General features: G+C 40.1%; 1 protein-coding gene across 1 annotated transcript in view; it reads right to left on the bottom strand.

Annotated features, from left to right (window-relative positions):
• LOC124593747 (mitochondrial uncoupling protein 4) overlaps positions 1 to 26134 on the bottom strand; it is a 431970-nt gene that overhangs the window by 9674 nt on the left and 396162 nt on the right. The window contains exon 7 of the mRNA XM_047132083.1: positions 15110 to 15202. Within this exon, the coding sequence (XP_046988039.1) occupies positions 15110 to 15202 (93 nt within the window). The remainder of the gene's footprint in view (positions 1 to 15109; positions 15203 to 26134) is intronic.

Here is a 26134-nt window from a genome sequence, read left to right as displayed (position 1 = left end):
ATCAAGACTTTGATGAAGATAGTGACTGTCTCACTGCACTCTAGGATCTCTCTGCTAAGCAGAAGGATGCTAAGATTTCTCAAATTATGCTTGCCATTTATCAGTCAGAGGATGCAAAAGGACAATTTAAGGTAGTTTATGTATTACTTTGCAAGAAAAACTGATCCGTTTGGAAAGAGATGGCTACCAGTGATTCCTAAACACATGCGCTTATATGTTCTACAGAAATTCCATGATACACCTGAGGGCAGACATTTTGGATTAATTAAGACATACAATAGGATCCGCAAGAGATTTTTCTGGCCAGGTTTATTTAGGAGTGTCCATCGCTATATGTCGCACTGTCGAGAGTGCCAGAGGGACAACATGTGCTAGTGGCAATAGATGGATTATTGTTTGCACTGATTATCTGCCATGCTATGCCATTACAAAAGCCGTGAAAACAGCAGAAGCATTCAAGGTAGCCAAATTCATTGTGGAAGACATTGTATTAAAACACAGTGCCCCAAGGTCATTAATTATGGATTGAGGGAAAGTTTTCCAATCAAATCTTGTGACAGAGATAAACTGTTGGTGCAACATTACTCATCACATGATGACTGCCTACCATCCGCAAACTAACGGGCTTACTGAAGCCTTAATAAGACCTTGGCCGACATGCTATCAATGTTTGTCAATGTTGAGCAGAGCAACTGGGATGAGGTGCTACCTTTTGTGATGTTTGCCTACAACACCACCAAACAAGACACCACAGGATATATGCCATTTTTCCTGGAGAATGTATGTGAGGCGACTACAACATGGATATTGTGTTTCCGTCACATCCTGATGATGTGGACAACAACTACATCAGCCAGGTGTTAACCAGAGCTGAGGAAGCTTGGCAGTTAGCTCGACTCTGCATGCCGCAGGCTCAAGAAAAAGATCGCCGAAGGTATGACGCCTGGTGACCTCATCAGGATCTTCACTCCTGTTCAGAAGGTTGGTCTCTCTGAGAAGCTCCTCAGGAGCTACTTTGGACCTTATAAGGTTGTAAAACAGTTTTCTGATGTTACTTATGAAGTTGAAGATTTCAACCTCGACGCAAGACGATGAAAGATCGGAGATACGGTCCGCATCCTTCGAATGAAGCCCTATAAGGATCCTGCAACCCAGTGTAAATTCAAAGATCCAGTAACAGGCAATAAGCAGACAGGTGATGAAGAACAAACGGCTAAGGAAGTTCTACGAAGATCACCGCCAGAGTGAACATCAGTCATCAGAAGTCGGAGTATGAAGGACTGATGACTCACTTCTGGACTAGAAGGATGTAGCACTGAGACGCTGTTCTCTTAAGGAGGGAGCAATTTTGTAGAAGAAGCTGAGTATCACAGTCACTGTGGTGTAGTGGTTATGATACTAGACTGTTACATGGAGGGTCATGAGTTCAAAACTCATCTGAACTGTAAAATTTTAATTTCCATATTTGGTTAGAGTACATCATTTATCTAATTACACCTTCTTCTACATGACAATATGATCAAACAACTGAATGTTGCACACATACCTTACAAGATTCATCACTAGTTTGAGTCATCTGGCGTTTTCACTATTTGTGTCACACTGAACTACACCACAGAAGTAAAGATTTGACAGGTCAAAAGACTGGACTATTTTTTGTTTGATTTAAGATGTAAATATTTCTCTAAATTTTTGGATTGTACATAAGCAGGACAGAGATTTCTTGCAAGCTGCAGCAGTTTGTTCTGCCCAATTTAGATGCTCATACAAGATTATGCCAAGGCCTTTAACTATTTTTAGAAATGAGAAACACTGGAGAAACTGTTTCATGAAAATATCTGCTGATCAACTTCTGGTGAGGCATTAGGATGACATAGTTTAAATGTCAGTTTTTAGCCCATCAGTTTACAGAACAAAGACTTTCCTTTATATCTGATAAGCGGAAGCAATGATCTTAAGATTGGCACTTATGTGCAACTGGATGTCATCAGCTTATAAGTGGTAGTTACAAGAGTAAAGTACAGGTGAAAAATCATTCATGCACAGTGAGAAAGGCAATGGAACAAGGATAAAACACTGGAACTCCAGAGAGCACATTTTTCCATGATGACTTCTCCAATCCAAAGTGACCTATTGACATGTGATTTTTAGGTAGCTGTCAAACTGCAGTATTATACTGTTTGAGAAATTCAGTTTTTTCATTTTAATAATTAATATATTATTAACCACATCAAAAGCCTTGTTGAAATCAAGCACACTGGTCACTTCTTGTCTGTCCATGGTGTGTTTGATGTTGCCAGTCACTTTGATTTATGTAGTAGTTGTACTATGGAGTTTTTAGAAGCCTGACTGATATCTATCATGGAAGTTATAAGTTTTCAGGTAATCAGTCAGCTGTTCATGAACAATGTAATCCAGTGCTGCAGATAATATGCTAATCAGCCTATAGTCATCTTGTGATTTAGGATTATCATTCTTGAATACTGGTTTCAGGAATACCAGTTATCATTCTTGAGTATTGATTTCAGAAATACCAATCTCTTGTTCAAGCTATCATGTGCTCGTATGTGAGTCAGTGTAACATAGGTGGGAACAGTAACTTTGGTAGCTTTATCTGTGCAAGTTCTACAATGAATGTGTTGCATTGGTTGAAATTTTCTGTTTCCCGAAGTACAACAACAAGAAGAGAAAACATTCATCAGGAAGGTGAGTTCTTGACAAGATATTGCTCTTTGCAGTGTACTTCTGCCTGAGCAGCATTACACCTGCCGGCAACCCCAATAAAAGAAAAGTAATAATGATGCAGTTTTTAATCAACAATTGTACTGTAGTGTAATGACCATATATGAGCATATTAGTGTGAGCCTGAGAAATGTATTGCAGTAGTGCTTACAGGAGGCAAGCATAGGATGACGTTCAATAAGGTTGTTGCAATGTTATGAGCCAAGTAAGCTTGTTGAATCAGTGAACTCAACTGTACTGCACAGACTAGCACAGCAAGGGGCAAGGACTATTCCCACACTAACACTGGCAGTAGTGTTTTAGGATACATGCATATGCACAAGTGTGTCATTCATTTTTAATAGAATTATTCTGAGTCTTGCAGTGCAATAAGGACAGTAGGGCTGTGCCAGATGAGGATGCGACATGTACATGCCAGTGGGACTCACCAGTTTGAGGCCACAGCAGGGTAACAACTCTATGCTCTAAATCCCTCCCCAGACATAGTATTACAGTGCAGCTGGTCATCCTGAGTCATCTCCAGCAGCATGGCCAATTCCTGCCCAGGGGGCAGCAGGTCACAACCCATACACACGAGCTGGCATCTACTATTACCTGACACACATCTAACAAGGGAACCTCCCCATCGCACCCCCCTCAGATTTAGTTATAAGTTGGCACAGTGGATAGGCCTTGATAAACTGAACACAGATCAATTGACAAAAGAGGAAGAAGTTGTGTGGAACTGTTAAAAAATAAGCAAAATATACAAACTGAGTAGTCCATGTGCAATATATGCAACATCACGGAGAAAGGGAGCTCAGGAGCGCCGTGGTCCCGTGGTAGCGTGAGCAGCTGCAGAACGAGAGGTCCTTGGTTCAATTCTTCCCTCGAGTGAAAATTTTACTTTCTTTATTTTTGCATAGTTATTATCTGTCTGTTCATTCATTGACGTCTCTGTTCACTGTAATAAGTTTAGTGTCTGTGTTTTGCGACCGCACCGCAAAACCGTGCGATTAGTAGACGAAAGGACATGCCTCTCCAATGGGAACCGAAAACATTTGATCGCAAGGTCATAGGTCAACCGATTCCTCCACAGAAAAACACATCTGATATATTCTATACGACACTGGTGACGGCATGTGGGTCACATGACAGGAATATGTTGTCGACCCACCTAACTTGTACACTTGGCAAATGGGTAAAAAGATTCTTCTACCTTGCCCGATTTAGGTTCTCTTGTGGATGTCATAATCACTCCCAAAAAAGTGATGAAAACATAAGAGTTTGTCACATAAACTGAAAATAAAAAATTAAACTTTTCACCCGATGGAAGATTTGAACCAAGGGTCTTTCGTTCCACAGCTGCTCACGTTACCACGAGACCACGGCGCTCCTGCGTTCCCAGTGTCCTTGATATTGCATATCTTCCCATGAATTACTTAGTTTGTATATTTTGCTTATTTTTTCACAGTTCCACACAACTTCTTCCTGTTTTCTCAATTGATCTGTGTTCAGTTTTTCAAGGCCTATCCACTGTGCCAACTTATAACTAAATCTGAGAAGGGTGCGATGGGGAGGTTCCCTTGTAATTGTGCTGGGAACCCACTGATGTGACACAGCTAGGCAGCACTCGGGACCATGGGAGGTACAGGATCCTCAAAAACATGCCCTTGGTATGGACACGGCATGGCTGCTTATGTAATGAGTTTGCCAGAGATCAGTGGAATAACCAGGTCAGCCAGTCCAGCAGAATTCAGTGGCCAGTCGGCCACTGTCCCGGTATATCAAGCAGTACAGATAGGTCAATAAAAGAACTTGTTACATTTGCAGTTGCTTTTCTCTGGAGCCTGGGCTCCTACCTAGCTTCAATTACCTGCTCACACAATCCTGGCTCATAGCCAACCCACCCTGCACCAGGGGACACTATAATTTGGAGGAGTCGGATCTTTGAGCCTATCTCAGTAATGTAGGGATGCAGTTTCATCAACACATGGTGCAGTGAGTGCCGTCTTCCTAGCCCCCTCCCCCCCACCACCAGCTATGACATGGAAAGTCAGTGGATATTGTAGTTGTAAGTTCAGTGTGTGACAGGTAAATGTAGATGGTATTTTGAGGAGGTGTAAATGTAATGTTAGTTTTCACATGGTTGATGTGGGAAATGTGAGTCTCACGGGTAAGAAGTATGGCTCATTATCTAGTAGTATATAACATGTTAGCCATGAGTAATGATTGTGGAGGTGAAACTAGGTTTAGTTATTGTTTCAGTGCGTAGTAGTCATTACGATCAACCACTCAGGTGTGAGAAGTTATGGTAAGAAGTAATATGTTAGTGTTACAGGTAACTGTTCTCATAATTTGTTTTCCACAGAGCAAGGAATATGGTTTGGATTTAAGCATGCAATGTAGTGAGAAGTGTTGAGACAGTGGTGTGTCTAAATGTTTTTTTATTTGTGTTTGTGTGTCAAGAATGGTGGGGTCAGGCCAACACCAGAAGTTGTGGCTACTCTACAAGCACAGCGCATGCTGGGGCTTGTTGTCCACTCCATCACTGGTGCTGTTACTGCTGCTGTGACTGAAAAAATACTGCAAACTCTGGAGGTGAATGCGAGCAAGGTCTGTGCTCTGAACAAATCATTAAAAGAAACTGAGGATAGGGTATGAAACTGGTCAAGAAGGCTGCTCATTAATAGTACACTCTGTTTTTATTCTGTTGATCTTGCTTTTGGTACTATTGTGCATGTACTAGCACCTCCCAGAAAAAACCACTGCTCAGTACATATTGAGACTTCATATTGAGACTTCAGTCACATTAATCTATCTGAACTTGCAACTGAGATGCAAGAAATAGTCTGAGGGACATCTTCTATTCCTGCTCAGACATGAGCAAAAACTTCATGGATTTACTAACAAACTTAAACAACTATATGACAAATATCCTCACTCAAAGACTAGCAAAGTAAGACAGAAACCTGGACCTTGGCTAACTGAACAACTAAAATAGCTCATGAATCTCAGAGCTGCATATTGGGCATAAAAACAGTGCCCCACACCTAAAAACCAGACAGTTTACAAGCAGAACAGGAAAAGAGCTGTTCTTTGGAAAAACCTATGTGATCTGGTGTAGGCAAAGTAAAAGCTGCAGCTGATCCAACTGTCCCAGCTGAAGAAGTGCACCAGTACTTTACATTACCTACAACCACAACTGAGCCACAAATGAATCAGCAACTCATGGGGCTTAATAGTTGTAGCCACAGTACTTGCAATATGATGAAAAAAGCCATCATGCATATCAGATCAGCATCTACTGGACATGATGGCACCACAGTCCAAATGATGGTTATTACTGACTCACTATTGCCATCCACTACAACACATAACTTCAGCCACTCCTCAACCAGAAGTGTTTTCCCAGAGACAGGGAACAGGAATTAGTGAAGCCACTATCTGAAAAGGATATTGTCATTGCACCCTCTGATTGGCAAAATATTTGCATTCTTCCTTAACTGTCCAAGCCCTTAAAATATATATTCCATGAGAAACTAACAATTTATCTAACCACAAACAACCTACTGGACAGATACAAACAGGTTTCTGTAAACATTGCAGCACCACTTTTGCCTCATTAAAGATAACAGATGACCTGAAGTTTCCATGCATAAAATGTGACTATCATGTGCTTCTTAGACTACAGGACTGTCGATTTCAACATTTTACTTGTCAAACTTAGCAGCCTAAATTTCTCACCAAGTGCAGTGCAGTAGTTTTGCACATAACTGGCATCTCATCTGCAATGCATCATGTCTGACACCATGAAGTCACAATGGAGGCAGGTAGTATAACACATCCATCAAGGTTTTGTATTACATCCTACACCCTTTTTCACTGTATGTCAATGATGTGTCATAAGCTTTTTCCTACTGTAAATACCACATGTACGCTGATGACCTCCAGTTGTATCTAGCAATAAGTGCAAAACCAATAAATATGAAAACAGTTATTGAGAATCTCAGTGCCAACCTATGTACACTATTAAAATGGTTGCAAGATACAGGGTTAAAGATCAACACATCCAAAACACAAGCTGTATTGGTTGGTCATCTTAGGCTCATTAGCCCAAATTATCAGGAACCCCTGCCATCTTTAACCCTAAATGGGACAAATATCAATGCTCTCCTTCACCAAAGAATCTAGGAGAAATAATAGATGAAAATCTAAATTGGACTGAGCATGTAACTGTACTGTGCAAGAAGGCATCAGCAACTCTCTGTGCCCTACAAAAATATAAAATGCTCTTCCTTCTTGACCTGAAAAAGAAACTTGTATAAATACTTACACTTTCCATTACTGATTACAGCAATTTTATCCTGCAAGGCTTTTCACAGAAAAGCTCAAGGTGCCTGGAACTATGGCTATGTCATTATATCTGTGACATTTGACTCTCTGATTGTATTTCACCATCATATGCACAGCTACACTGGTTGCATGCAGACAAGCACAGATTTCCACACCCTCTGTCTTCTGTCTTATCAACGTACACTGTCCCCTATCTCTCTCCTTGACCTCACTGCTCTTGTCTGAACAACATGACAGAAACCCCCATTTTCATCAGATCAAAAGTCTCTCTTTCCCACTCCATTGTTCAGTCACTTTCTCTAAGTCACTCTCAGCAGGAGGAACCTCACTCTGAAATACTCATTCACATTATATTAGATAACTGAATAACATCTCCAAATTCAAAAGAAAGTTAATAAAATATCTACTAAAGCAACAATAAATATTACCATCTCTGGTAAACTCTTGTTATCCCTGTACATCAGGGACGGCCATGACATGCCGAACTACACATATGCAGTGGGTGGACCACGGACAAGCCAAGGCCCAGTCTTTCACTTGGCTTTGCTTGGATTTCACAAAGAGAGGCAGTCTGGTGATCTAGCACAGCAATCTTTTAAAATGAATGGGAATGACAAAAGAGAGGGATGAGAATTCTCAGTTCACACAAGCAAGAGGTATTGCCTATTTGCTACAAAATGACATTACAATACCATGCAGAAAAAAATTTAAAGGTTTAGTTGACAATGAAAGAGCAGAAATTTACAACAATCAACAGATGGGATTCAGTGTTTCACACATCAAAAAAGCAATTTGCACTAAATTTGCAGGTGTGGAGCACATGAAGAAATCGGTCGTATGAACAGTAAAATTTCTGAAGGCCCATGTCAGCTGCAACAGTTTTCAATGGAACTGAATGAAGAGTATGGAGACTTTATGCATGGTGTCTCACCCTAACTCTGCCACCTCAAATATCTCTGGAACAACAATAGCTATTCAAAAACAGTTTTCACCAGCATGAATGTATGGCAGGGGCTTAGGAAACCAAATACTACATCTACATTTACATCTACATCTACATCTACATCTACGCGAAATTTTAAAATATAAACAAATGCTATTTTCAACACAAACTTGTGTATTTTTAAATGAACAACCCCTATTATTTTGTATGCAAACAATAGCATGAAAAATCACAAAAATAATGGTGTTGGTTGCATCGCAATATGTCACTTACATCCTGGGCATAGAAGCTTTCGAAATGTGGGGCTACAGAAGAATGCTGAAGATTACATGGGTAGATCACATTACTACTGAGGACGTATTGAATAGAATTTGGGAGAAGAGGAGTTTGTGGTACAACTTGACTAGAAAAAGGGATCGGTTGGTAGGACATGTTCTGAGGCATCAAGGGATCACCAATTTAGTACTGGAGGGCAACGTGGAGGGTAAAAATCATAGAGGGAGACCAAAAGATGAATACACTAAGCAGACTCAGAAGGATGTAGGCTGCAGTAGGTACTGGGAGATGAAGAAGTTTGCACAGGATAGAGTAGCATGGAGAGCTGCATCAAACCAGTCTCAGGACTGAAGACCACAACAACAACAACATCTTGAGAAGTTGCAAAGTAAAGTTGATGCTTGAAATAAATGAAGTGCACACTAGTGCACATCCTGAGATTCAAGCGTGCACCTCACGTTGCTGGCATGGGCGTACCCAGTGAGGGGTAGGGGGCGCAGCTGCCCCTGCCCCCCCTAGAAGATATTCGCAATTTTTTACTAGTTTACTGTTTTATTTAATAAGAAATGCTGCATGTTTTCTCAGATTGTACAAGGGCATTCTTGCATTTAAAATGTTTATTAAAAGCAGTTTTTCACTGGTTTACTGTTTTATTTAATAAGAAGTACTGTATGTTGTCTCGAGTCCTTGTTTCTTGAGACTAGTATGACCTGCCCCCCCCCCCCCCCCCCCCCCCCATTTCAGATCCTGGGTACGCCCTTCGTTGCCGGTAATCATGATGTGATTGATGTGCTACATCAGTGGAATGTTAATGTATAGTGTGGTATTGTATGACAACATTTCATTGATGGTACTCCTAAAGGGGGATAATTTAGCCCCTTCTTGAGCTGCACCTTACTTGACCTGGTCCACCTCTTATAATGTGTCAAATAATGCAGTATCAGAATGATGGATGTCCTGCGCATATTGTTTATTGTTGCAAAATGACAACTAGAGGTACAATTAGTGGTAACACACTTGGTTTCATGTGTCTAAACCTCATAAGTTCTGAAATATGTGGCTTGTAAAGGATAGCAACAGTGTCACAGTTTCTGACGTAATGCATCACATGTAGCACTGTGCTCAGAGCAGGGGTTGCCTGCACTGGTGCCTGTATCCTGCTGTAAACATACCAATATCACCATGGCACGCTCTACCTTCAGTGTACAAGTGTCTCCTAATCTGGTCTGCTGAACTGCTCTCATACTATAACATAATTCACATATGTTGCTACATTAAAACCTGTTTTCTTGTGGCTCATTACATTTGCCATCATCTAGTCAATACACCAGCTTTCAGTAATGAAGAAAAACTAGATATTATTTTAATTTATGGCGAATGTCACAGAAATGCAACCACAGCTGTGACACTGTATGCTGAAAGCTACCCAAATCAGCTGGGTCTGTCACATCGAACCATTGGCAACATCTGCAAGACACTCAGGGAAACAGGAAGCTGGGCTCCCACAAAATGTCAACGTACAATGCCAGCGACTGGCAATGGAAACAAAATTGCATGAGGTGTAGGAATAAGCCACAGTAGTGTGTGCAGAATCTTGTATCGGCATTGGTTTCACCCATTCCATATCTCACTGTACCAAGAACTGTATGGGAATGACTTTGAATCCTGCATTGCATTCTGTCATTTTCCCTTTGAACAGTTGCAAGGTAATCCAGTATTCCTAAGCAATACGTTGTTTACGGACGAGGCTTCATTTACAAATGTAATGTGAATCTGCAGAACACGCACTACTGGTGCATGCAAAATCCCCACTGGGTTCGCCAAGTTGCTCATCAATGACAGTGGAGTGTCAATGTTTGGTGCGGTATCATTGCTAACTGTAATGTAGGTCCCTATTTTTGCTGTGGAACATTGAATGGACAGCAATATGCATTTCTTCAACACACACTAGTGCTCCTCATGGAGGATCTGGGATTGGAAACTTGTCTATCAATGTGGTTCCAGCATGATGGATGTCCTGCACATGATGCAAAAGTTGTCAGAGACATTCTAGATGTGACATTTCCAAATACGTGGGTGGGGCGGGGAGGTACTGTGCGATGCTCAGCACGGTCCCCCGACTTGACGCCATTAGACTTCTGTCTCTGGAGCACAGTCAAAGGCAGTGTATCAAGACCCCCAGTGACAGTAGAGCATATGCAACATTGTATTACTGTGGCACGTGCAGCAATATCTGTAGAAACCCTGCAATCTGTGCAACGCTCTCTTGTTACCCATCTGCAAATGTGTATTGATGCAAACGAAGGGCACTTTGAACATATGTTGACGTGACACAGTTTCATTGGTCAAGATGTGAGTGTGTTTCCTATGCTGGCTGTAATGCACAACAATACAGTTTCTGTGGGTGACAGGGCACTAGTAAATGTGTTTAGCAAAGTGATTTCAAATGTGTTATCTCTAATTGTAGCTCTAGTTGTCATTTCACTAGAGTAAACATACATTTACAATTTGAAAAACGTAACTTTGCATTGGATGTGTTACTTGTTTATTTTTGTGGACTGTGCATACCTTCCCATTGTGTAAGCCCCTAACACAGGCAGTGTGAGGTGCACACTTGAGTCTCAAGATTTGCGCTAGCTCTTTGATTCATTTATTTCAAACATCAACTTCGCTTCACAATTTCTCTGGATGTAATTGACGTATTGTGATGCTACCAACACCATTATTTTTGGGATTTTTCATGCTATTGATTGCATATAAAATTATAGGGGGTGTCCATTTAAAAATACACAAGTTTGTGTTGAAAATGGTATTTGTTTACATTTTAAAATTTCACATAGTATTTGGTTTCCTAAGCCCCTGCCATACGTTCATGCTGGTGAAAACTGTTTTTGAATATACTGTTGTTCCAGGGATATTTGAGGTGGCAGAGTTAGGTGAGACACCCTGTATATTACTACAATGTACATTGGTTAAGTCAGGGGCATGCCTGGAATGATTTTTCAATTTAAAGCTCACTATTGTTGAATTTATGAAGGAAAAAGGAGTTCAGGAACGAAACGTAGGGCATCTGGAACGGAGTGCAGACTTCACATTTTAAGTGGACTTGACTGCATACTGCCCACAGTAAGAGACTGCATGGTAACTTCTTTAGAGACTGCATGGTGTGCTGTTAGAAGGCTTAGGCCTGTCCCACCCCTCATTAAATCGACCAAGACTTATACGAATAATTGTAAGAACAGTTATTATTATTATTATTATTATGTTCTTTAAGTTTGTTTTTGGGTTTTCAGAAATACTGTGGGAAGAAAGTTTATTTATGTTGCAGATAACATGGAAGATGTTGCCCAATGATCACCACAAAAGTTCGACATAGCGGCAAGTGGGCAAGAAATAAAATGAAGAATGAGATTTTCACTCTGCAGCGGAGTGTGTGCTGATATGAAACTCCCTGGCAGATTAAAACTGTGTGCCCGACTGGGACTCGAACTCAGGACCTTTGCCTTTCGCGGGCAAGTGCTCTAACATCTGAGCTACCGAAGCACAACTCACGCCCGGTACTCACAGCTTTACTTCTGCCAGTATCCGTCTCCTACCTTCCAAACTTTACAGAAGCTCTCCTGCGAACCTTGCAGAACTAGCACTCCTGAAAGAAAGGATACTGCGGAGACATGGCTTAGCCACAGCCTGGGAGATGTTTCCAGAATGAGATTTTCACTCTGCAGCGGAATAAAATGAATGTTGCAAACTACCGCGAGCCATGGAAGAGCCTGGGCTGTGAGGGCATCGAGCCTCCTAGGTCATTGTTGGACAACGTCAAAGGAAGAGATATTGTGCTTTCTCTTTGTAAACAGATCGATCGAGTCTTGATAGGTTCATGTAAAACGTATAGGCGGGTGACACTTTACATGGGACCCAATGCCTGTAATACTTCCAAAGTTATTAAAAAGTTGTTAAACGGCAAAACCAATAGTTCATCATTTATATAGATATAAAGTAGTAAAGATATAGGAAAGGAAGAGTTTCGGCATCAGAACAAAAAGTGATACATCGCTCAGCAACGAAGAAGGACATAAACGTGGTGAAAACAAATCAGTTGATAAAATAGTAAGTCTGTAATTAAGCATAAAGCCACGTAACACTGCAATGGTAACTTCTATCTGATTTGATAGGGATGCATTTAAATAGAAAACTGTATTGTAGAAGGGACACATTCTGCGAAAGACAGCCCAGTTCCCTATGCTCATTGGCATTAAAGAAAACACAAGGTTTGAATAATTCATTGTTTCCTTGAAGGAATTACAATGACAGTTTTATAAAGATTTTGAGGACATTGTCAATCTTACATCTGTCCCAAGACCATTTGAGTCCCCATGCATGTGCAGATCTAACTGGCTGGCCTTCAAGATAATTTCAGTTTCCATGACAAATCTTTTTTCATTAAAACTGTTCAGGACATCTACATTGCTTTCCTTAGGAAGACTTTCCAGGTTTCCATATTGAGGCTGCAGAAGTACTATAACATTTCAATCAATATTTTTGTGTGAAAGACCTTTGTTTGATTATGACAGTAAATGTCACAATCATGTGGCAAATTGAGTCCAAAATTCTGTGAAATTGTCTGTGTATGTCCGTATGTCAACAATTTGTAGCAGATAAAAATTATATTATGTCTTCAGCACACCAAAGATAATTAAATAATACTGAAAATTTGTTTTGTTTGTTACCTATATTGTTGAGAAATGTGAAACATAAAATCAAATAGTACACTGTGTGACTGCACTGTCATTTAAATGCAGTGCATTCACAGTCTTCCCTTGTTCTCCCTCCTTACACTCAGACAGCGTGTCTTGGCAGAGGGGGAAATAGGAAGCAAGGCTGGGTGCTTTGGCACTAGTTCTAGGGCCGAAATCTTGGCCTCCCTTGTTGTGCAACCTTGTTTCTGACCAGATCTTCCTTATTTCCCAGTATTCGTAGCTGGTGCAGTCTGTATTCATAGCTGGTGCAGTCTCCTTAAATTTTCTTTTCCCATAACTAACTTTATCAGAAAACATCTATTTTGTACACATGTAAATTCTTTCTATACCTGCCCTTTTATTGTTATTATTATTACTACTATTATCACCAATGCACACTACCATGCACATCAGCCATCATTTGACATTGCTGGACAGGCAGGTGTCTCAGCATGTTGGGCATCCGCCACTATGATGCACCCAGGAAGTGCCTGGGACAGTAGCAGATACAAGACACTGCTGGTGCAGACAATGAAAGGTCAGCATACGTAATGAGTCCACCAGTTCTCGGTGAAATGACTGCATCAGCATTGTGGTGTGTGCAAGCAGCCAGCCCAGCAGAGTTCAGAGGCCAGCTGCCACTGACTCGGTCAATCAACCAGTACATATGTGACAATAAAAAAACTTGTTGCAATTGCAACTGCCTTTCTCTGGTGCCTCCAGGGTGCCCTCGCCATCTTCTTCACTCGCTTGTGCCATCTTGGTTTGTGGTTGCCCACTCTGCATCAAGGTACGCTATAGCACAAAACATATTATTTGAAAGTACTACAGTGCTGTACCATGATGTAAGTAAGAAAATATTATAGCAATTACTATTTCGCTAACTTACATTCTTCACAGGTGAATAGATTTTGTACTTTCTTTTTGATGGTATACATTGTGCTCATATGTGCCTTCCACTTCAGACTGTTGACTATGTGAGTGATGACCCTTTTCCTTATGTTTCCATTTGTTTACTGTCAACTTTAGCCAGTGGATAAGTTATATTACTCTGTGTACTTCCACTGTGTGATAGTAAGGAGGGGAAATAGATTACCGAATAAATAGTGCAAAGTGTTGTTTAAAATGACATATTACTCCAGACAAAGTTAAAAGTGAGGTAATTGTGCTGGTTAACATCCCCCTGGTAACTAAAGAGCATCTGTTTAATAGATTTTTTATTTTGCCTCTGTACAAAAGTCATTTTGAGCAGAGAGAATAAATTTATATAAAGTAATTTAGAAGCAACACCCACAACTATCAGTATGTGTAGATTAATACCAGTCATAATTTGTCATTAATGTACTTTACAGAAGTAGTCTGCAAAGGGTGCTTCTGTCTGTTATGCATAACCTGAATCATTCCACATTCTTAAAGCCTCTCCTTCATGATGGGTTTTACAGAATACAATATGAGAATGAATAAATGAATTTACGAATGAAAGCAAAAGAAGACCACTGCATGGAGCCAAGTTTTATAGGAGGTAGCTTGGAACAGTACTTACTCCAAGATCTCTAATACGTGAGAAATACAGCCCCATTTCAGAAATTTTTAATGTTCCTACAAACCTTTCATAAAAGTTTTCTTTGTTTGATACTCAGGCACAAAAGTAAATCCCAAAAACAGAATTGCATTCTGGAAAATCAGCTTTCAGAGTGAAATGTAAAAACAATAAGTTCTCTTACCACGAACAGACAGCAGCAAAATGGGCCACAAAAAGTTTTAAAACAATTAGGGTAATTTATGTGTATTCCTGGACACTGAACAATCCAGCTGACTCTGCAACATTGATGTAGAATCACTTAACAGTTACAGTGGCAACCCCATGTTGTATTTCTAACAGCTCTTCCTTTATAGTTGGCATAAAGTATTATCTCCTTTACTTGAGGGGCCCATCTTTTAGACCACCACAAAGGCAGATGTTACAGATAAAGTACATCACAAAAGTTAGGAGATATTATGATTATAACATTGTGCAGGGACAACAATATTATGATGATTATATATAATAGTAAATGAAATATAATCATATACTTACTTTCCACTTGCATCTGTAGGTTGATTCATGATACGTGTCTTTACAACATCAGCTGGTGTGCCCATAGTAGCAGCCACAAGTCCAGCACATCCACTAAAAGTAAATAAAGATGTTGTCTGTTTGACACTAAGTGACAATAAAAATGCCCTTGAAAATAAATTCTGAACATGAAAACATCCAGCAATTAATAAAGACTTCAGTCATATACAGGTTGGATTCTCTATTGATCCACACTTGGTGAAAACAACAGAATCAGCTCATATCTACAGTCACTACAAGCTGTGGGAGTATGCATAAGAAAGATACGCATTAAGCAGTACTTAAAATTTCTACACTGTTTCTTCCATTATTGGTCAGCATTAAACTGCATTAACGGATCTTACAGGCAATATAATCTTAACATATAAAATAATAGATGAACTGCATAGTATAGTACTTATGAAAGAAAAAGTTTTTGTGTTCTGAAATAGTACCTTTGTAAAAGTTATTCACCACTTCATTGACCAACCACTTTTTACAAATAAATACTATCTTCCAAAATGAGATTTTCACACTGCAGTGGAGCATGCGCCAATATGAAACTTCCTGTGTGACGGACCAAGACTTGAACTCGGGGCCTATGCCTTTAGCAAGCAAGTGCTCTACCATTTGAGCTACCCAAGGATGACTCATGCCCCTTCCTCACAGCTTTACTTCTGCCAGTACCTCGTCTCCTACCTTCCAAACTTCACAGAAGATCTCTTGTGAAACTTGCAGAACTAGCACTCCTGGAAGAAAGGATATTCTGCCTGGGGGATATTTCCAGAATGAGATTTTCACTCTGCAGTAGAGTGTGCACTGATATGAAACTTCCTGGCAGATTAAAACTGTGTGCTGGACCAAGACTTGAACTCGGGACCTATGCCTTTCACGGGGCAAGTGCTCTACCATCTGAGCTAGCCAAGCATGACTCACATCCCATCCTCACAGCTTTACTTTTGCCAGTACCTCATCTCCTACCTTCCAAACTTCACATAAGCTCTCCTGGTCTCGAGTTCAAGTCTTGGTCTGGCACACAGTTTTAATCTGCCATGAAGTTTCAAATACTATCTTATAAATTCATATGAAAGAAAGTGGCTACTCACCTGCATTTATTAACACAAACAAAATCAAAGGCTTAGAACATTAGGAAAAGGATAAGATTTCAATCACTGGCAGAAACAGTTAAATAGTATACTTTGGCTCAAGCAGATTCATATTCACAAAAACTGAAAAAAAGGAAGGAATAACTTTGTGCTTGAAACTGAGGTGAAGGCAATAATAAATTGTGCCATTATGATAGAAGTACAGACAATGAACCTTCAGACAAAACCATCTCCATATTATCAGCACTGAAATTCTTTATTTAAAATTACAATCAACAGTCAACATGGTTACCAAACAGTGCATCCAAATGCTGCTGTGACCAGGTTAATCAATCAAAAGCCAAATTCAGGAAACATGCCAAAGTGCAGGAAAAAATAGACAGAATGCAACAATGGCAAAGATGGTCACAATATGTAAGACTCTGATCATAAAGAAACAAAAAATAATACAACATAAGGAAAACATATACTTGCTAACATAAAACTGACGTTGGGCACTGAAAGAAAGTAATAATAATAATAATAATAATAATATCAAATCTGAATTCTACTGACTGCCAGTTGCATTATCATCTTACTGCAAGCACAACACAAAATAGGGAAAATTTTATTAATGAGCAACAAACACTAGGAAAGACAAGGAAATAAAACAATGTATGCAATTGTTATTTGTCTCCTAATGTTTACCTTGAATCTCTTTCCATCTCAAAACTGAACAATGTGTTTCTTTATTCATAAAATGTCAGTCCAATTCCCTTCCTTCTCCCATCCTACCTTTATGAAGAAGCTATTAGCTAAAAATGCTAGATTTTCTTGTCTTCAGTAGTTTCACATTTCCTTCAGAGCTAATCATGAATCTGGGTTTACCACTTGGTAAATTGGCAGTTTTTCACATTATCATAATATCTTCTTTCTCGAGTTCCTCATTTTACAATAAAAAGCACAAGATGACATTGAAAAAAGACAGGACTTCATAATCTGATAAGAATACCAAAACCATGCAAAAAATATAAAAAGAAGCAACTGCTTACACAAAGCAAAGTTTTGAAGAGAGGAAGAGTAAGCAATAACAAGGAAACAGAAAGGGACAAACAAGAGCAAAGAAAAGAAAGAATAAAATCTGTAAATGATAGAAGCAGATGGGAGAGAACAACAACTAAACTGGCTATCGAGAATAAACAACAAACAAAAAGAAGATGTGTAGAAGGGTGATAGCCAGAGACAACAACTCAAGACAAAGGCAAAAGACAACTTCCATTTTTGTGTCCCTCTTTAGAGGCTCTGATATATCATTTCTCAGTCGGACTATTTGGTATGGTAATAAAAGGTCATTTCAGACTTTTTAGCAACTAGAGCAAAATATTCTGTTACTGTCTGTTTTCACATGGATCAGGCATACTGACTGTGGGGAACAAAGTGAGCACCTTATTAATGAAAATTCTTTTACTACATGTTTCAGTCCAGGGTCACAGAAATGGTATCACAATCAGTTTCAACTCCTTAGACAAGTCATCATCGGATGGCAATGAGACTCAGATCTGCAGCTGCTTCTACTACCACCTGATGATGATTTCATATGAAGCTGGAACAAGTTACAATACCGTTTGCGTGCACCAAACCTGTCAAAATGTAATGTAATCATTTTGGTTAAATTTTTATTTATTTGTGTGGCTCATGGACTGGTGAAAGACTTTTTAGTTGGTGCAACTTTGCAAGCTTGTATGTTAAGTGCCTTAGGTGTAATTCTTTTTGGGTACCCAAGTGCGATATACATGTGCAGATTGTAATGTCACAATTTTTGGTGATTGGCTGGAAATACCTGGTGCCACTTGGGTTCTGAACACATTTCTGTCATGAAGAGAACTGGGCTTGATTGTGGGTGGTACATGGTGGCGCACATAAAACTGGCCCCTGCGCTGAATGGAATATGAATGAAGAAAATCAACATCCATCATCACTTTCTTACATTTTTATTGTACTGTTTTGTTATTAACTATGTAATTAACAGTTTAAGTAATGGTTTTACTTTTATTAGTTTAATAAGCATATTTTAGAAAGGAATTTAAAGCCTGTGTTCAAAATGTTCTCCGCCAACATCCAAGCAAAGTTGTGCATGTCGAGGCATGTTAATGAAAACTCTTTTCACTACTTTTTGAGGAATGTTAAAAAATTTTAATGTGTCAAGTGTTCTGGGATTGTTGTGGTAGACTCTAGCCTTTAGAAATCCCCAGAAGTAAAAGTCAGTCACATGTTGACAAGTCGGGAGAGCGGGATGGCCACAAGCCCTTACTAATGGTACTCTCTTCTGTAAAATCTGTACGTATATGAACTAAGGACAAATCCGACGTATGAGAAGTTGCCCCCATCTTGCTGTAAATATGCACAACATTTTTCGTTTGGAGTTAATAGAGCCGAAAATTCATTGTAGAGTTGCAAGTAAACATGTGTGTTGACAGTTTCGTTGAAGAACAATGGCCCAATAATTCTGTTACCAGATACAGCACACCATACACCAATTTTTAAATCATGTAACAGCTTTTGAAGTATGCCATGGGGATTCTCTGTGGCCCAGTGTCTTGTGAATTAACATAACCCAAAAAATGAAACCAGGCTTCATCCGTCGAAAAAAGGAAGAACGGATCACGCTGTCCCCCAGCGATGTTTTCCAACAATCAATTAGAGTAATGTGTACGCTTACCCTTGTCCACTTCTTTTATTTGCTGAACAACGCTCACTCGGTAAGGTTTCATTTTTAAGCCATGAAGGATGCGTTGACATTATCTCTGAGATATTCGATATTGCTGTGATAATCGTCGTGTTGATTTGTAGGGGCTTCTTTCAATGTGTGCCGTCACGTTTGCCACAACTTCAGGTGTACGTACAGTCGGTGCCTTATTTCTCTTTGAATTAACAACACTGCCAGTCGAACACCATTTTCTCACTAGATTCTGAATCATTGATTTTGCAGGAATGTTACTTTCTGGAAACTTTTCATGAAAAGTGTCATGAACTACTTTAATGAATTCAGACTACACATATTCTTCAACAATGAACACATGTTCTTCAATGGTGTAAGGCATGACAATGACGTATGTGGTTTATAACTACTACTTTCCATATGAACTACTCACACGCTACTGCTGTTGGAAGGTGGCAAAGGAACTGACAAGTTAGTAATGCTACTCACACGCATTCGCATTCCAGTTCAGGCCAGTTTTATTTGTGCCACTCTGTACAATCTATTGGGATCAGCAGCCTCTGACTGCAGATTGTGTTATGTGCTATATGATGAACTCACTCTTATGTGTTCTGTGGTTGCTCCCTTTACATTAGGGAAGTGCTGTGGTTACCTGCTTATGTCTGGATACAGGGAGTAACCTGAAACAGCCAGTTATTAAATCAATGTTGACAACGATCAGACGGAAGAGAGAGGATGGCACCCAGCACTGGTAAATTAGCCTATTCCACCACAATAATGGGGTCCAATAGATTTAATATCCCCAACCATTAGTGGTATCACCATCAATATTGTCACAGTCCCTCATGCCCTGACACATTAGAGGGAGGTCTGGAAACCAATCCCAAACGTTGGGTGCAGCACCGTTATTAGGACCTTCATGTCAACACCTCTTTTCCTTTTGCAAACCAAAACAGTTTTTAATCATATCAAAAGTATTGTACATTAAAATTGTTCCAAATGTGCAAATCCACAACCACAATTTTGTGCAAAACTAATCTTGTAAGTATTTCAAGGTAGACACTATCTTCAGTATATGTACCTTACATAAGTACACATCATGTCAAAAGAAAACTGTAAAAAAAACATAATTAGAGTATGTGTAAGTGCTGACTTGTCATTTGCATAGGTTTGCAACTTTATTCAGTTTAGCACATTCACATTCAAACAGAAAAGTCTAATTTAAAAAACAAAAGAATACGTACTGCACAAGTGGCTCTATACAGTGCAACAACTGTTGAAGCATTGTCATACATTTAGTCTTTGCATCTCATAAGCACTGTCTAACTGTTTCAGTTCAGAATATTTTAGTTACTTATATGTTCTACCAGTCATATTTCTGACAGCTCACTAACGCGCAGAGGTAACTTATTTTCTAAGAAAAAAAAAATGGCTACATACTAACAATTTATATGACTGGCATTTACATTACTTGTAATCCAGATTTAAATTTAGTACCCAAGTCTCTTCAAAAGTCCCTCAAGGGAATAGGCTGCTTTTTCTACCTGCACTGTTAACTCACAAGAATGAAGATAAAAACAGTTTCTTTTTGCAAGCATGCTTCACTCCATTCTGTGCAGAAATAATTTTAAGTAGTGAATAGAGGACACCATTTTAATTCAGATATTGTCGACAGCATGCTACCAATTACACCGTCCAACCACATCTTGCTGACAACAGACACAAAGTGTCAACTTGTCACAGGGTCCCTTCATCACAGGGTATCACAGGGTGTTCCTCACCCCCCCCCCCCCCCCCCCAACACTTTCCATTCCAAATTCTGCAAAGATCTCAGCAGTTCTATAATATTAGCGGCTCCGACAAAGTCAATATAGAGAGGAGCTTGACTTATCCACAGCTTTGTAGTTGTTGCTGTGAATGAAGTCTCTTACTCTATGCAAAGTACATGCGATGGGTTGATTGTATGTGACAGGTTAAACATTTCAGCGTACTGGGATTTGAACCTGGACCCTTGTCTTAGCCAAGCAGCATGCTACCAATTATGCCCTAACCTACATAATTTCTCCTGCAGGTCCTAGTCTTGCAACAGTATGGGAGTGTTGAAATGCACTTGACAAGCTGAAACTTTGAGTCAGTTGTGGAAGTTCAGTGTTATGGTCTCTGTGCTCAACTGAACTACAACCCCCAGATTTCTTCCTATGGAAGTAGTATAATTATTCTTCTCAGCCTATGAATGTGGAAAAACTGATAGCTGCTCTTGCAGCTATGGGCACAGCCGTATTGCAAAGAATTCAGTGATGCTGGGTCATGAAAGTCTTACTTAGCGCACCTTCTCAAAAGGTAAGATATGTTTTGTGAAAGATATGCTCTCACTGTATGTGTATTTATGATATTGTAGCACATTGCTGACATATTATATGTAGCCACTCACAATGAACGTAGTGTGAATGAATGGTAGGCTTTGAATGAAATCATGGTAAACATCTCCATTTTGATATGTTTTGATGTTATTTATGGTCAAAGAACTGAAATTTTAGTTAGCATTCTTCGTGAATGTTTCTGACTTAACTGAACAGTCATTGTTATGACCACTACTAAAAATACGAGGCGTGTTTTTTAAATAAGTACCGTTTTGCCACACTGCGGTCGCAGCGCTGCGGTCGGCATTCTGCGCATGCGCACTGGGTACCTACATCTGTTGTCTATGCACTGGTGCCATTACAGTCTGATTCTTCCTTGTTTCTGTTGTGTACTGAGTGTTTAAGATGCCTCCGATAATCGTGAGTCCCACCGACTGTGAAGTAAGAGCTGTTATAATATTTCTTAGTGCTAAAGGCCTAAAAGCGATCAATATTCATCATGAGATCTGTGCTGTTTACGTAGAAAACTTTATGAGTGATGGAATGGTAAGAAAGTGGGTGAGAGCATTTAAAGATGACCTCACAAATGTGCACGATGAACAACGGAGTGGGCATCCTTCGGTCGTTAATGAAAGTTTGGTGCAGGACGTGGACAATAAGGTGAGAAAAAACAGACGCTTTACGATTTCCTCCTTGTGGGATGACTTTTCTAATGTTTCTTGTAGTGTTTTGTATGGCATTGTGACCGAGCAGTTGAATTACTGAAAATTGTGTGCACATTCGGTACCGCAAATGTTGATGGATGTGCACAAAACCAAACCTTTAGACAGTGCATTGACTTTCCTTGAGCAGTACCACACAATGATGATGATTTCTAAAGCCAAATTGTTACAGGCAATGAAACATGGGTGGCATACGTCACACCACAATCAAAGCGACAGTCCATAGAATGGCGGCATGCAGATTCACCCAGAAAAGTGAAGTTTAAGCAAACAGTTTCTACCCGGAAAATCATGTGCACAGTTTTTTTGGGACAGAAAAGGAGTATTGCTTGTGGAATTTCTGCCTCGTAATGAGACAATCAATGCAGCAGCTTAATGTAAGACGTTGCACAATCTGCAGCATTCAATACAGAACAAAAGACGTAGCAAGTTGAGCAAGGGCATTGTTTTGCTGCAAGACAATGCCCGTCCGCATGTGGAGAATCAGACCAAAAATCTCACCAATTACATCTTTTTGATGGGAAACTCTAGATCAGGGCCGGCCAAACGCTGCACAGTGTGCAGACGTGCGGAAGTGCTGCACATGTGCGCATGCATGATACAGCGAGCGACAGCGACATCTGTTATTAGACATGTGTCCTAAATGAACGGCAGTGGCTCCACTTCTCTGTTTATGTGGTACAAGCAAGAGCGCAACATACTCAGTCTCGTTTACCCCTGGTGACCGTAACCTTAACAGAGAAGTACTGAGAAATGGCAGGTACTGTGAAAAAGCAAAGGACGGGAGATCTATGTTCTCAGTTGTTTAAAAATGACTGGGAACTGCAATTCTTTTTTGTAGCCATTGGCGAAAACTCACAGTGTTTGCTGTGCCGCTGAATAATAGGCAGACAGCGTAAGTTTTCAATTGAAAATCACTACAATACGTATCACAAAGACGAGTGTAATGTACTCAACAGTGAAGAACGGCAAGCAGAATTAAATGTCCTTAAGAAAATGGATGAGACACATCTACTCGATTTTACCGTACGTCAAAGTAACTGATACTTCTTGAACTCTTAGTTTCATGTGTTACATTTATGTCTGTTTTACTGTACGCTGTACAATGTACTGTTTTCAATTTTCCAGAATGACAACTACACTAAATCTTCACTGCGAGCAAGTTTTAAAATCGCATTAAGAATTGCACAATCTGGGAAACCCTTTTCCAAAGGGGAGTTTGTGAAAGGGTGTCTGATTGATGCTGCAGAACTTGTGTGCCCCATGAACGTTAGCAGGTTTCAAGAAATCAGTCTATCCAAACAAACAGTGACAAGACGTATCAGTGCTATGGCCGGCTTTGTGTACAGACAGCTAATAAATAAGGCTAAAGACTTTGTTGCTTTCTCTGTTGTGCTCGATGAAGTAACACATCTTACAGATACAGCCCAGGTTGCGATATATATACGTGGTGTTGATAAAGCACTTTGTGTAACAGAGGACATTCTGCACTTAGTACCTTTGAAAGGGACTACTATAGGTGCGGACTTACTCCAAGCTGTCGAGCAAGCGATTGATGGTGTCGGTATGGACTGGAATCGGTTAGTCTCAGTGACCACAGATGGAGCGCCATCAATGCAAGGCCATCAGAGACGACTCATAGCATGGATGTGCAAAACCTAGGGTGCACAGATGAGACGTTGTATGGAATTCACTGTTTTCTGCATCGAGAGGCACTTTGTGCAAAATCAGTAACGTTAGCAAACGTCATGCAAATTGTTGTGCGTACTATAAACTATCCGAAGACACATGGGCTTACGCATCACCAGTTTCAGCGGTTCCTGGAGGAATTAGGAGCGGCGTACGGCGACATACCTTACTATACTGAAGTACGCTGGCTCAGTCGAGATAAAATGCTGAAAATATTTTTTGATTTACGTTTGGTCATAGTAACATTCTTACATGAGAAGGGAAAAAGTGAACCTATCTTGGAACACCCTTGTTGGATATCAGACCTTGCATTTCTCGTGGACATTATGCCTCACATGAACAGCCTGTACGTCAGTTTGCAAGGTGAAAATAATTTCATTTCTGACATGTTGGAAAAAGTAAATGCCTTTGAAAGGAAGCTTGCACTTTGGGAGAGCCAGCTATTGACAGAAAACACTGCACATTTCCCGACTCTTGGACTGGTCCATGAAAGTGCTAGATTTCAAGAATACGTGTCAATAATTGTAAAAATTAAGGAACAATTTCGAGCACGATTTGCAAATGTTACGAGTTTGTCTCCTGTCATTCGCCTCTTTGCTCGACCGTTCTCATCGTCAGTTGAAGAGGCTCTGAATGATCTACAGATGGAACTGATCGACCTACATTACAATACAAGACTGAAGGACAAGTTCCTTGCAGTGCGAAGTACAAAAGAATTCTACGAAACTTTTTCACAACAAGAATTTCCATGCATGCACCAAGAAGCCGCAAGAGTTATGTCCGTGTTCGGGTCGACATCTACATCTACATCTACATGACTCTTCTGCAATTCACATTTAAGTGCTCGGCAGAGGGTTCATCGAACCACAATCATACTATCTCTCTACCATTCCACTCCCGAACAGTGCGTGGGAAAAACGAACACCTAAATCTTTCTGTTCGAGCTCTGATTTCTCTTATTTTATTTTTATGATCATTCCTACCTATGTAGGTTGGGCTCAACAAAATATTTTCGCATTCGGAAGAGAAATTTCGTAAATAGATCTTGCCGCGACGAAAAATGTCTTTGCTGTAATGACTTCCATCCCTATTCGCATATCATATCTGCCACACTCTCTCCCCCGTTACGTGATAATACAAAACGAGCTGCCCTTTTTTGCACCCTTTCGATGTCCTCCGTCAATCCCACCTGGTAAGGATCCCACACCGCGCAGCAATATTCTAACAGAGGACAAATGAGTGTAGTGTAAGCTGTCTCTTTAGTGGACTTGTTGCATCTTCTAAGTGTCCTGCCAATGAAATGCAACCTTTGGCTCGCCTTCCTCACAATATTATCTATGTGGTCTTTCCAACTGAAGTTGTTCGTAATTTTAACACCCAGGTACTTAGTTGAATTGACAGCCTTGAGAATTGTACTATTTATCGAGTAATCGAATTCCAACGGATTTCTTTTGGAACTCATGTGAATCACCTCACACTTTTCGTTATTTAGTGTCAACTGCCACCTGCCACACCATACAGCAATCTTTTCTAAATCACTTTGCAACCGATACTGGTCTTCGGATGACCTTACTAGACGGTAAATTACAGCATCATCTGCGAACAACCTAAGAGAACTGCTCAGATTGTTACCCAGGTCATTTATATAGATCAGGAACAGCAGAGGTCCCAGGATGCTTTCCTGGGGAACACCTGATATCACTTCAGTTTTACTCGATGATTTGCCGTCTATTACTACGAACTGCGACCTATCTGACAGGAAATCACGAATCCAGTCACACAACTGAGACAATACCCCATAGGCCCACAGCTTGATTAGAAGTCGCTTGTGAGGAACGTTGTCAAAAGCTTTGCGGAAATCTAGAAATATGGAATCAACTTGAGATCACCTGTCGATAGCGACTATTGCTTCGTGCAAATAAAGAGCTAGCTGCGTTGCACAAGAAAGATGTTTTCTGAAATCATGCTGATTACGTATCAATAGATCATTCCCTTCAAGGTGATTCATAATGTTTGAATACAGTATATGCTCCAAAACCCTACTGCAAACTGACGTCAATGATATAGGTCTGTAGTTAGATGGATTACTCCTACTACCCATCTTAAACACTGGTGCGACCTGCGCAATTTTCCAATCTGTAGGTACAGATCTATTGGTGAGCAAGCAGTTGTATATGATTGCTAAGTAGGGAGCTATTGTATCAGCGTAATCTGAAAGGAACCTAATCGGTATACAATCTGGACCTGAAGATTTGTCCGTATCAAGCGAGTTGAGATGCTTCGCAACCCCAAATGTATCTACATCTAAGAAACTCATGCTAGCAGCTGTTCATGTTTCAAATTCTGGAATATTCCATTCATCTTCCCTGGTGAACGAATTTCGGAAAACTGCGTTCAATAACTCCACTTTAGCGGCACAGTCATCGGTAATA

The sequence above is a fragment of the Schistocerca americana genome, chromosome 2 (assembly GCF_021461395.2).
Source record: "Schistocerca americana isolate TAMUIC-IGC-003095 chromosome 2, iqSchAmer2.1, whole genome shotgun sequence".
Classification (NCBI taxonomy): Eukaryota; Metazoa; Arthropoda; class Insecta; order Orthoptera; family Acrididae; genus Schistocerca; species Schistocerca americana.
Note: the sequence above shows the minus strand (reverse complement) of the source record. Positions and strands in the feature narration are given on the sequence as shown.